At 41.3% G+C, this 12854-nt stretch overlaps 6 protein-coding genes across 6 annotated transcripts; 2 read left to right on the top strand and 4 right to left on the bottom strand.

Annotated features, from left to right (window-relative positions):
• On the bottom strand, positions 1–1440 carry V1512DRAFT_267015 (XPA protein C-terminus-domain-containing protein). Its single transcript, XM_066917201.1, has 5 exons — positions 1304–1440; positions 1055–1259; positions 892–1005; positions 667–846; positions 1–622 (listed from the first exon to the last, which is right to left on the bottom strand). The coding sequence occupies exons 1-5, from the start codon at positions 1337–1339 to the stop codon at positions 249–251; spliced, it is 909 nt and encodes a 302-aa protein (XP_066769713.1). The 5' UTR covers positions 1340–1440; the 3' UTR covers positions 1–248.
• A 90-nt stretch (positions 1441–1530) lies between these two features.
• Positions 1531–3744, bottom strand: V1512DRAFT_267013 (major facilitator superfamily domain-containing protein). Its single transcript, XM_066917200.1, has one exon. The coding sequence runs from the start codon at positions 3367–3369 to the stop codon at positions 1648–1650; it is 1722 nt and encodes a 573-aa protein (XP_066769712.1). The 5' UTR covers positions 3370–3744; the 3' UTR covers positions 1531–1647.
• A 1496-nt stretch (positions 3745–5240) lies between these two features.
• V1512DRAFT_211862 (uncharacterized protein) lies at positions 5241–6578 on the bottom strand (the record flags this gene model as incomplete). Its single annotated transcript, XM_066913545.1, has 2 exons — positions 5241–6170; positions 6219–6578. 2 exons carry the CDS (start codon positions 6576–6578, stop codon positions 5241–5243), a joined length of 1290 nt encoding a protein of 429 aa, XP_066769711.1.
• Positions 6579–8443: 1865 nt separating this feature from the next.
• V1512DRAFT_211921 (uncharacterized protein) lies at positions 8444–9823 on the top strand (the record flags this gene model as incomplete). The annotated part of the gene is made up of 2 exons (XM_066913546.1): positions 8444–9617; positions 9666–9823. 2 exons carry the CDS (start codon positions 8444–8446, stop codon positions 9821–9823), a joined length of 1332 nt encoding a protein of 443 aa, XP_066769710.1.
• Positions 9824–9983: 160 nt separating this feature from the next.
• V1512DRAFT_267006 (Brix domain-containing protein) lies at positions 9984–11068 on the bottom strand. Its single transcript, XM_066917199.1, has 2 exons — positions 10890–11068; positions 9984–10839 (listed from the first exon to the last, which is right to left on the bottom strand). The coding sequence occupies exons 1-2, from the start codon at positions 11024–11026 to the stop codon at positions 10038–10040; spliced, it is 939 nt and encodes a 312-aa protein (XP_066769709.1). The 5' UTR covers positions 11027–11068; the 3' UTR covers positions 9984–10037.
• Positions 11069–11164: 96 nt separating this feature from the next.
• On the top strand, positions 11165–12755 carry V1512DRAFT_229446 (Gcd10p family-domain-containing protein). The gene is made up of 4 exons (XM_066913919.1): positions 11165–11890; positions 11937–12080; positions 12130–12262; positions 12307–12755. Exons 1-4 carry the CDS (start codon positions 11218–11220, stop codon positions 12701–12703), a joined length of 1347 nt encoding a protein of 448 aa, XP_066769708.1. The 5' UTR covers positions 11165–11217; the 3' UTR covers positions 12704–12755.
• Positions 12756–12854: the final 99 nt, after the last annotated feature.

Genomic DNA, 12854 nt, shown 5'->3' with positions numbered 1-12854 from the left:
TCAATTAAAAAATTTTTATTAAATTCAATCATTTATAAAAAATTTATATTTACTGCCATGTACCTAGCAGCTTACAGGTAAATACTAGAGCATCATATGTACAATGTCTGAACATGAGATCGCCTAGCGATCTATATACACCTGTCCCAGTTTACAAATCTGGCGGTATTGGTCGATCCAAGAAGTCTTACACCCGCAACTTCCAATTGCGCGTTTTGATGTTTTGCTGCCACTATTTCTGTTGGGAATCACCCAAAAGCAATCTCTTCTGTCTCCATTCCGCACTCAGTGCACTTCCTAGTCGCCGAGTCAGTGCCTGGTATCCTAACCTCAGCACTCCATATATGCTGATGCTCCTGTCTATCCAGCCGTTTATTCCATGTCTCCGTTCGAGTCTTTTTGCGCATCTCGCGAAGCTTCTCAGCAAACTTTTTATCCTTTTTGTCTTTTTTCATCGTCACTCTTCGCTCATACTCCTTATCCAAGCCTGCTTCTCCATCCCATTTTTTGTAAGCAAACTCCTCAACCTGATACCGCAAAAAGAGCATCATGTTGTTATATGTATTCTTGTGAGGATTTGGTCGTTCAAGATGTGGGAGCAGCTCGTCGTCTCGTAGTTCGGCTACAATGTTAATAGAGCTCTACTTAGTCATCGTATGCACATACGGTCAGTTAACAGATAATCTTCTTTGCATTCTGTCTTTGTGAGAAGAGAATACTTTTCAGGAAATCTATTTTTGCAGGCGCGACAGACTCGACAGCCGAAAATTTTGAGGAACTCGAAATCAAGATCTAAACTTTGACATTCAAAACACTTTGGGTTATCGTCTGGATTAATCGCACGTTCTTGTCAATCAGTAATCATTCAAGAGCAAGCTCAATTTAGCCTACCGGGTTCTAATACCACTTTCTGTTTGCTCTTCCATTCCTCAAGTGACATTCCATTCGGTCCCTGATCTTCTTCTGCCATGAAGCCACCTTTAGAATCTTTAATCTTTGAGAAATCTAGTGACCGGTTAATAGACGGTTGCAACAGCATCCCGCTACTACGAACCATATTCAATGTAATTTGTGAACTTCTTTGCCGGTCTTATAGATTCATATGGTCGCTTTTTTGACGCATCATAAAGATTCTGATTTATATTTGTTGGTCCAGCAGACACATTCGGGGATTCCTGTGCTGCTCTATTGGCGGCATCGCGAGCCCTGATTTCTACTCGAGCTGCTAATCGTTCTCTAGCTTTGGCTCTATTGGCTTCCTGAAACTGTCAGCATCAGTCTGGTAAAACTAGACCCTGCTTACAATTTTAGACAGTTGATCTGGTGATAATGTAGACATTATTATATGCTCTTTATGCCTGCTTAGTTACGCAATCTAAATTTTATATCATTTTTATAGCATTTGATCATGATGTCGTCACGTTTTTAATTTAATATTAGGATGTTGGGAGTTTAATGTTCGATGGCGACTACCTGAAGCCGAACCCTTATATCGAGAGAAATAATTTTACGAAAAACACATCAAAACAATTGAAAAACAAAAAGTATTTATTATATAAACAACTCTGAAAACAGTATTCTATAAAAATAACATGTCAATCTATAATCCCGGTACTCCAGATGCCATGCAGCAATACGATAAAACAATTAATTCGCATATTTAGAAGTTGCGCGGAGACGACGACCGAGCAAGAGAATAAAGACAGGAATGACAATCATGCAAGCGGAGATACCGGCCAATAATGTAGCTCCAAACGCAACCGGGAACTTCTTATTATGACCAGGACCGTCCAAATTAACGAACATTGCTCGTGCAAATAACGGGAACGAGGCAGCAAACACGGACCGAAGCATATCGTTTCCAGCGAATACAGATGCAAGGTACCTAGGATATGACATCCCAAGGTAGTTAAAAACGCATTGGAAAATATGAAATCCTCCCACAAGAAACACGCCACTGCCAATGATTGGTACTACCCAATGGATAGAGGCAGTTGCGCTCCACCCGAAAAGCATGAGACCAGCTGGCAAGATTGGCGCAGCACACAAAGCAACGTAGAATATTTTCTCCGGATCGACACCTCGTGAGAGAGCAGGAGCGACCTTGAATTTCCAGACAGTACAGAAAATGCAGCACGCGATACAGACACCAATCAGAAGTCCAACGTAAGAGACACCCATTTCAATAAGATTGAAGTGGTAAAGCTCAAGGAAGACGATAGGGAAAGCCTCAAACCATGAGTACATGACAGCATAAATAAGCGCAGTGTAGACGTTAAGGAAAAGCACTCCGAATTCGGTAAAGGTGATCAGAAACGGCCTAACTAGCGACTCGTATGCAAATTCAGTGGCAGTGAAGTTCTCAAACTCCAGCATCGCCTTGGTGGTATACTTGTTGTTTCCAGTCATCTTGCGGAATCTGCGAGCACGACGTTCAAGAATTGTGGCATGTGCAGTTTCCGGAAAGAAAAACAACAAGAGTACAAACGTGCTACCAGAGAGCCAGCACAAAAACCAAAACGTCCATCTCCAATTTTTAATCTGAGCGAAGACAGAACCAAGCAATGGGCCCAGGACAGGGCCCGCTACCGCTGCGACAGACCAGCCGCCCAGCGCATACGGCAATGCAGAGAAATGGACGACGTCGCCAATTGACGCACCACCATTAGAAAGAGGAGATGACGAAACGAAACCGGTAATGATTCGGAGGATTAAAAAGCCTCCAAAATTTGACACAAGCGCCGTAGGAATTTGAAGGATGACAAACAAGAAGAGGAAAGGCATGTAAACCCAGTTTCTTCCGACCATTGGCATTTCAGACATCGGGGCCAAAATCATAGGACCGATACCGTAAGCCATAACGTATCCAGACAAAGGCAACAAAGCGGCGACTTCACTAACATGAAGATCACGTGCGATTTCAGGAGCACCTGGGGTATACATTGCAGAACCGGCATAAACCGCAACAGTAAGCCATGAGATCTCAAAGATCACAAATAATTTCTTCTTAAGCGACCAGTTATGTGGATTTTCTGGATCATCTGGACCGTACCAATCAACAATGTATTCTGGCGACAAAGTCTTCTCGTCTGCAGCAGTTTCCGCTGTACTACCATCATCTAATTCCATTTTTGAAGCCAACTTATTGTTTTCAAGGTCGGCATCTGGAATATCTTCCTGGCCGTGATGAACATTATGCCCGCCAGAGACAAATTCAGTCAACTTGAAAATATCTTCAGCTGAAGTAGACGCTCCAAATTTCTTTGGAATAACAAAGCCGGGTTTCTGATCTGGATATTGAAATAGTCTGCCACCAGAGAGAAAGTGGATGATTTCACCACCAAAACTTGATCTAACAATATCCCACATCTAGAAATGCTTCTTTTAAACAAGTATGTAAAAATACTGAATGAGGATGTCTCTACGTGTATATTTATATTGATAGTTACCACAGTTAAAGAGAATCTGAAGGAAAAAATTATTGCATTGATTATTAAGTCGCAAACTTACTAATCAAAAAGCCCTTGCGTAATCAAAAACATCAAGCATTATTATACGCGGCGGAATTTGACAGAAGCAACAGACGAACTTTGGATTGAGGTGCACGGTGTCTTGATATGGGCGGCGTTTAACTCCGACGAAATTCAAGACAAGGCCATGCATGAACTGCCTTCGGGGATTGCTTAAAGCCCCCTACGACAGCCACGGCTGGAAAAACTTCACTACCGGGTTCCCAATTCAAAGTAATAAACCTTATTGACAAGATGATCTACGAACCGACAAAGTTTAAATTCTAATCTAAGACAAGTCTTGTATGACTCGCCACCACCTACGTCATATCTGGCAGATTCCTTTTTTTTCCTTTGGATTCGAGAGATCTCTAGAGTCTGCCTTTCAATGAAATAGTGACAATTTCTAGCGTCACATGTAAAAGAGATGTACTTATTTAGTTGCAGCCGGTCAAATATTTTGACGCATAATTGAGGGCTATTTCGTAGCTATGTTTTGGCACCTGTTTGGTTCATTCCAAAACCATGGTTCTCCGTGGGTTTCATACCCAAATTCACCCTAATCCGTTCTCTGTAACCACATCACTATTCGAATACAGTATATACGTTTGGCCGCACGAAATCATTTTGGATCAAAGGTGTTGTTTTATCTTTTAAACCGTACGGTTACAACAATTGAATTCAAAACGTCTGTTTGAACTTGTTTGTAGAATTTACTTTCTTTTATCTACAAGTACCTGTAGAATTATGATTACACTATGCGAAAAGTTTTTAGAAAGCGACTCCCGGACTCCTCCCAATGCCTTTATTAAGTGCAAACATCAAGGCATAGGTAAAAAATGTTTGTAAGAATAGGCTTTACGTAGACTATTCCATTTTTTTTGTGAACGTAATAATCTTCTGACGACTGCTTGTATTAACGATGGCTTCATAGTGATATATCCCACAGTGCCGTTTCCATGATACATATTAACTAATTTTAAAGTGATATTTTTCGGTGTCCACAAGTTGAAGTTTGCCATTTACTGAGTACAAGGCCCTCACTTGTACTGGATCGCAGCGTGATTTTGTTACTGTAATTACAACAAAACCATGGTTTAAAAAACTCAGTATTACTGTGGTTATGAATCAAACAGGCACTTCGCCTTCTAAAGTTACTGGTCGGATAAATGACATGGTATTCACGTTGCTAGAATAAAAACTATGGTCGAATGATTGACCGACATATTGCATTAGGCTTATTAATCAGGTTATAGAATGCAAACAAGCTTATTTAAGGCGTGTTCTGTATATTTGTAATTAGCTGTCAAAAGCGCCACACTTCCTTCTTGTACAGGCAAGACACAGCCTTCAAATATTCATCTTAATAACGTTGTCAATCATTCAGTTTGCCCGCCAATCGAAAAATAGATTCTATTAATAAATTGTGCAAAATATTTATGATTTATTTTGCTTTCATTGCTCCCGACCTCGCCTTCTTGTGCGAATAAAGAGCTATTTCCAATATACCTATTATAACTTGATAGATTTGTTAACCTGCAGAGTTCTTTGAAGTACAATAAAGTTAAACGAAAATTCTAGCAAGTAAATTAATTATTACGCATATCCGAGCACCGTATTAAGATGCCTCTGAGATTCTATAAAGCTAATTCCAAATTTATACAACCCTATACTCCATGCTAAACTACAACCTTTTATCTCCAAACAGATATACAGTACAAATATAGAGTCTCATCGTGCTCGCTCAGACTCGTTCCAACTACGCCCTGTCGGACTAGACAAAAAAATCAGACTTTCAATCGCGTCAACTTCGCTTCGTTGGCGACTTGCAGGCTCTGTCCGTATTGCTTCTTCCTTTTCAAGTTCAGCAGCTGCCGCTGCCGCAGCAGCAACAACCGCAACTCCGGTGACATTAGAAAGAGAGTCACTGCGAACTTTGTTATAGCTAGACTTGGATTTACGTCGTGATGACGGTGACGGACTAGTACTCGTTCGATTATTAAGTGCAGGAGGTACTTTGTTACTAAACGTTCCCAGTGCTGGTAATCCATTCGCTGTGATGGGGAACCCACCATCTGATATCGCCGGAGCCGCCTTCCGTGGAGGAGGCGTTTTCTGGCGCTTTACGATGATTGGGACAGGAGCATCATAATTTGGATCTGCAGATAGCGGAGGTTGAAACTTAAGAGTCGTGTATGTTGGCTTTGGCTTGGCAAACTGCAAAATTGGTCGTGGTTTCAGTAATTGAATATGTGGTGCGTTTGCGTCCTGGGGAGTATGATTTAGCCAAAAAGATTCATAAGTCTTGTCGTGCTTGACTACCTCAATGCTGTCTCGACTTTGACCAGGAGAACCAGAAGAGTCCACAGTAGTCATGGATGTTGTAGTTGACAGTCTACCATGCTCATCTTCATCAATCACAACGTGAGTAGCTGTTATCCGCGGACTGTCCTGTGACATACTCAAGAGCTGTGAAGTCGTGGTCACGGGTTGAGGAGCAGTCAACTTTTGTGGATAGTCTGGTTTTGGAGATTTTAGCGGAGAGCCACGTGGTGAAGTATTTTTGACAGTCTGCTCAATTTCATCAATTGACTGACTGGTCCAGCCGTTCTGGACTTTAAGCATCGCGTAAGACAGACGTTTTCGTAAGTTTAACGATATCTATATTACCTAAGTATGCCGTTAAAGACAGTACACGTTACAACTTACCTCTTGCATCTTTTCCTTATCTGCTAATGGTGAATTGGATACCGCTTTCGTAGGACTTGCGGGCTGGGAATTGGTCGGCGTCTTTGCTGAGCCAGACGCAGTACGTTTAGATGGCCGAGTGGGTGATTCATTTCCATCTCCAGTTGTCTCTTCTGCATCGGTAGTTTGCACCTTCTTTGAAGTGTAAGGAGAGACATATGTTTCAGCTGCTGGTGGAGGATGGGCTCTAGGAGAAGCAGCATCTGTCTCAGCAGTGGTAGACTGAAAAAAGGAAGTAGCCTTGACTGCATTTGAAACCAGTTCTTTTGGAGACTCCAAACTTCTATCTTGATTAACATCAACTGCAGTTGAGGTTGACATTTTGACTTGATGTTGACTAGCAGCAGTAGTTATAGTATCTGAAAGTGTATGTTTTAAAGTATTTGACTGATTAATTGACGTAAACGCCGGCAAAAGCGTTGGCTTTGATCGAGGCGAAACATGCTCGGTTGCATTGTCTATTGTGACTGGACTTTGAGTTGCCATTTGTGTTGATGGCAAAAGAGATAGTCACTGTATAAAAGTTAAAACACGACAGACTCAAAAAACAAAATTAATCCCCGGTCCTTGAATTTGTTGGACTAAAATATGTTCGTTTTGGTGCAAGAGTTGACGATTTGAGCTTGCTACGCGGCCGAGGCGAGACGGAGAACACGCTCAACCACAACAAACACGGCTTAAGATGGTCAATATTGCGGAGTTTTGTACGCGTTGTATTGGAGCACAAATCAGTTGAATTGAGTACCAGAATAATCTACGCGCTGCAAGCAGTTAGTGCTACGTTTATGCCATATAAATTGGAGTATTCCGTGTAATGCATCACGTGCGCTTAAGTAGGATTTAAGTTGCGATTAGTCTTGTTTACTACTAACCATAAACGGACAAGCATGGCTTATATGGAACGGACCTATAGGCAGAACTGCGGTTTATGTGGCATAAAAGTATGAAATATGATGACTATAATACTTCAAAATAAAATAAATATATAAATAGTAGTTGTATTAAGGGCTAGTATGTAATCATTTTGTAACAATGTGTCCCAGCTATAATATGAGCGGTCGGTTCGATAAGAATAATAAGAGGGTTAGGGTATTGGTCTGTACTCATGAAGGAGCAGCAACAGAGTTAACAATCGTAAATGAAATAGACAGAACCAGTGCTGAATGGGTGGCCAGACTCCAAAGAAAGCAGTCAAGCTTGACACTGGAACCGTTCCAATAAGGAGCAATAACAGTTCTTCGTATTTCTCCCAAAGCACATCTCCTTATAGTTCAAATGCCGGGTTCGAACAATTTCCAGCTTCAAATAATGGGAACTTTTCACCACCTGATTCTGATGAATCGGACTCTCCTCCTCCTGCACCTAAAAGCTCGTGGCTAAGCGGGTTTTTTAAGTCAAAAGACAAGACGATCGATGAGCAAGAAGCGTACAAGCAGGTATATGAAGCTAGTGGACCACCATCGCCACCTACATCAGTCAGAAGCAGTGCTACCGTAACGACTCTGCGGCCAAATGTTAATGCCAGTTCTTATTCTTTAGCATCTTCAGTCAATCAATATTCAAATCCGACTAGTTTTAACCGGTCATACAATGGAAATACAAGCCCTACATCTACTACTACTCCATCTACGGCTACATCGACAAATTCTAATACAAATTCAAACAATAACTCAAATGGTAGCAGTAGCTCCTGGGCATTTTGGTCTCGGGTATCTTCCAAGAACGAAGATAAGACCGGGAATGCTATTGCAGATGACGGTGTTGTGGCATTTACGGGTCCTCGAGCTCAATCTTTTATACAGAAGCAACGACAGAATAGGGTAGACGATAATGCAAGTATCATGTCATCCGATACTGTTCTAGTCAACCCTGGACCGTCTCGAAGCAGAATGGCACGAAATGGATCCAAAGCGTCTTTAAGCAACAACAACTACACTCCATCTATGTACAATAACTCCTCATCAACTAATCCGGCAGATCCCAATTACTATAATGGATCACTAATGCTGGCTCGTGGCGATACTTTCAGATCTTCTCGCGACGATCCAAAATCGGTCCGACAGACTCGCAACATTGAAATACTGCCAAAACCCCCCAAAGAGGTTAATACTGTCAAGTCTTCCAGTGGAGCCAAGGAAGTTGCGCTGATGGCCCCTCCACCAACTAATGCACCTGCAAATCTAAACATGATACAAGCGGACGTAAGCCCAACAAAGAAGAGCAAAAAGCATAAAGATGCCAATCAGATCCAGTATCCAAACTTGGTTGTTCCTAAGATTGAAAACTGCATAGCGCATGTTAGTTCTACAACTGCGATTTGGTCATCTATCAGCAGAGTCACTGGTTGGTTCAGCACTTCGGAGGAGGAACGCATACAAGTTCAACTGACGACACCACCGCGAATTAAAAAGGCAGTTGCGATTGGTATACATGGATTTTTCCCAATCAGAATGGTCCGGAGTATTATTGGCGAGCCAACAGGGACGTCAGTTAAGTTTGCAAATGAAGCCGCTCTGGGTATTCAAAGATGGGCAGAACAACAGGGGCAGGAAGTTGAAATTGAAAAAATTGCTCTCGAAGGTGAAGGCATTGTACTTGATCGGGTGGAGAATCTGTATCGACTGCTTTCAAACTGGATGGATCATCTGCATCAGGCAGATTTCATTCTTGTGGCAGCTCACTCACAAGGCACACCGGTGGCTGTCCAGCTAGTTGCCAAGCTGATTGGAGAGGGGCATGCGGACAGCAAAAAAATAGGTATAGTCGGAATGGCCGGAGTTTCACTTGGCCCATTTTATGGATTGGATCAAAAACTTGTCATGCGAGCGTATACTTCGTTTGAGTCTGATTCATTGAAAGAGCTGTTTGCATTTCAGAATCCAGATTCTTTACAAGCACGGCGATACATTGAAGGTTTGCGAGCAGTGATTGCACATGGCGTCAAAATTACCTACGTCGGCTCTGTTAACGACCAACTTGTCCCGTTGTACTCCGCCTTATGCGTTCATGTCAACCATCCTCATATCTATAGAGCCATCTATGTTGATGGTAAAGCACATTCTCCATCATTTATTATCGATCTCATTGAACTTCTGACAAAGGTTCGAAATTTTGGTTTGTCAGATCACGGCATCATTCGCGATCTCAGTGATTCTTTGGCAGGAACTTTGACAGGTGGTGGACACTCTAATATTTACAACGATCCCGGTGTTTATGACATCGCAATTAAATATTCGCTGGAGACTACAGATATTCCAGATATTCCTGTTCAAATTGAGAAGTTCGAGGTGCCCATGCCAAGCAACTACAATCCTTATCATTTGCCATGGAGCATGAGAGGTATTCTTGATCAAGATTTTGGTATGTATATGATGAGTGCCGACGGAAGGATCTAACATCATACAATAGTGCGTACTCATCTCATGAACGATGTTAAGAAGACGTTGGACAAATTTGATATATGGAATCCGGAATCGAAGCCCCTGAAAGATATCAAGTACCGGTTGAGTGCAATTAAAGCAACGGCTGCAGACAGGGCACTACCGCCGCCAGCAATTGCCGAATAATCTTCATACTTACCAGGCCATTTTTTTGTTTCAGAACATAATGGTTTGCATTATTCTAAAAGGTGTTTTGTTCATCCGTCTGTCTCTAAGCTTATGCCGTTCTTTTGCAGTAGAGATTATGTGACACAGTTTGTTTTAATTTTTAGAAGCCCAGGCAGGATAATAGAGTATAAAGCTGTACTGTATATTTATAAATTGAATCTATTATACAAAATTACGCAAACATGATATTGTCGGCCAAAGGATCAGGTTCAGTCTCACGAAATTCCTTCTCCTGCAGCGACTTTTTGATTTTCTTATTTTCGACCACGAATGATCTCTTTCTCTTCTGCAGCATTTTGCCAGTTTTAAGTTGAGATCTAATCACGTTTGGTGAAACGTACTCCTTGTTTTCATAGATCAATGGCCCGGAGAAACTTCCTTCGATGATTGAAATGAGTGTCATGACAAATCTCGGACCAATTTCCACCAGGGACATAGTCAACTGCTTCTTTTTGCTAGAAGCTTTCTTATCTTCGCTCTCAACTAAAGCACTACCGTCAGCAGCAGCCGTATCAATGGACTCCGAAATCTGGTAATTTCTAAACCAAATTTTGTTTTCCACAATCGAAAACATGACAACATGATCCACAAACGGCTTTGCTTTGCGAGCAGATTTAGGAACACCGAAGATATGGAAAAGCAGTTCTTTGACAAGTTTGTAATGAGGAGACTCGTCAAAAGTTCTGTCAAATGAAACAATCGGTCTCGAGCCACGAAGACAGTTCCCAGTGAAGTTCAGTTCTGACATTGTGTGCAAATTCTGAATGTGAAACTTAGCAGTAGGCCCATTGGGAGCTTTAGCCATATAAACATACAAGTCCTGTCTCTTTCTTGCTTCAAAGAACAGTACATTGTTACAGTTATAAATGTCTGCTAGTTCATTCAGCAGATAAAGCTTTGACTTTGTATCAAATTTTGAGTCTTTCTTGGCATGAGGAAGCATAAGAGCTAGATCGTTAATCAAATGCCGTTGGCTAGAATTACGATTAGCATTTATTTTGTACTTGCATATATAGTATTATACCGAAAAGTAACTCCTCTGGAGGAAAGCATTAAAACTCTTTGACGGTTACTCGTTCCATTAGATTTACTTTCTTTCTCAATCTCAGTTTCTTCACGCCTTCTTTTGGTTCCAGACACAGCTTTATATAGCGATGCCATTTCTGTGTAGTTTGTCGTTTAGTGATGAGCAAAAAGGAGTCCCGACCTGAAAAATTTGTTCCAAAACTCCCAAGAAGATAAACATTTTTAAATGCGGCTCGAATGATCTGAGCCGCACCACTATTTCCACTCGATATTTTTTTTTTGGTTTTTTGGTAGATTTTATATAGAAAAAGGAAGCAAAATTTGAAATGGACGAGACCAAAATAGTTGCAGGAAATCATGTGTTTATCAGAATGCCGTCATCTACTTTACGAATAACAAAGTTAAATGCAGATTCAACGGTCAATTTGGGAAAGTTTGGGTCTTTCTATGCTAACGACATTATTGGCAAGCCATTTGGCTACACTTACGAGATTCGTGATGATAAACATGTTGAGACTATCTACTCTGCTGAAGGATTGTTTCCGTCATCTACTTCTGACGGAGATTTTGCGGAGGAAATAGAAGAAGGCGATTTAAGTGAAGCTGCTGCTACAAATGAGAACACGGTTGATGATCAGTCAGTGCAAAAACTGTCAATGGCAGACATTGAAGCATTGAAGAAAACAGCGAGTGGTGAAGAAATTATTCAGAACGTTATCAAATCTCATACAGCGTTTGATAAGAAAACGGTCTACTCGCAAGAAAAGTACAAACGACGGAAACAACAGAAGTTTCTGAAGAGGTTTACGCCTTGTAGCGTCGGAAGTTGTGAGATTATCGAGTACTATCATTACAAGGACCCTCATAGAATTATGGAAATTACTGTTGAATCACTGGGTTTAATTATGAGCTTGTCCAATATTCGACCAGGAGGCAATTACATTGTTGTGGACGAGACGGGTGGACTGATTACAGGTTGTATTCTGGAACGGATGGGTGGTATGGCATTTGATAAAATATAGTTTATGCAAGCTGACTGGTCCAGGCAAGGGGTCCATACTGTTTTTGCATGAGAATGAGCATCCTAATATGGACATTGTAAAGTTTATGAATTTTCCAGAGGAAATGACTGAAAGAATGGTCAAGACTCTTAATTTGCTACAATTATTCTATCCCGAAGAGGAGGAGGGTACGTATAACTCTCGACCTCTACAGCCTGGTAGTTAACACGAGAACAGATGTCAAAATTCTAAGCGAAGAAACACTTGCGAATATGAAATCCGCCAGGCGAGGTCAATATTATCGTCGGCTTACTCGACGCGCAGAGTTGACAACCATCTTTGAAAATATTCGAACAGGCACTTACGACGGGTAGGCTAATTATGTTTTAATTAGACATGACGCTAACAGTAAAGTTTGATCCTGGCGACCACACTGGAAACAAAATCGCTTCTTGACAAGCTGATTCCTGCTCTGGATGGATCCCGTCAACTAGTGATATACAATGCTGCCAAAGAGCCATTAGTTAAGACGTCTCATGAACTGATGGCAGATCTACGTGTTTTGGCACCGACAATTTTAGAATCACGTGTGCGAAAGTACCAAGTTTTGCCAGGACGAACTCATCCCGAAATGATAATGAAGTCAGGAGGTGGATTTATTTTATGGGGAACACATGTGCTGCCTTCTGTAGTGAAAGCTGGCGGAAAGAAACGGCGGAAAACTAATGCATCAAAGCATGAAGGCGAAGAAGCGAAAAAGCAAAGAGTCGAAGAAACAGAAGAAGACGAAGAAAGATACAAAGAAATTTAGTTTTTGTATAATATATTCAAACAAATTTACTATGAAATGTATTGGGTTAGGGCTATAAGACAAGAATGAGCGAATGAAGAAGCTTATGATTAGAGATTATGCCAATCAGTCAATGTTCGTTGCTACTGCATTCAAGCGCCAAACACGCCAA

Source organism: Lipomyces arxii, assembly GCF_038497795.1.
Source record: "Lipomyces arxii strain Phaff 12-163 unplaced genomic scaffold V1512scaffold_22, whole genome shotgun sequence".
NCBI classification, from domain to species: domain Eukaryota; kingdom Fungi; phylum Ascomycota; class Lipomycetes; order Lipomycetales; family Lipomycetaceae; genus Lipomyces; species Lipomyces arxii.
This window is presented reverse-complemented; position numbering and strand designations above follow the sequence as displayed.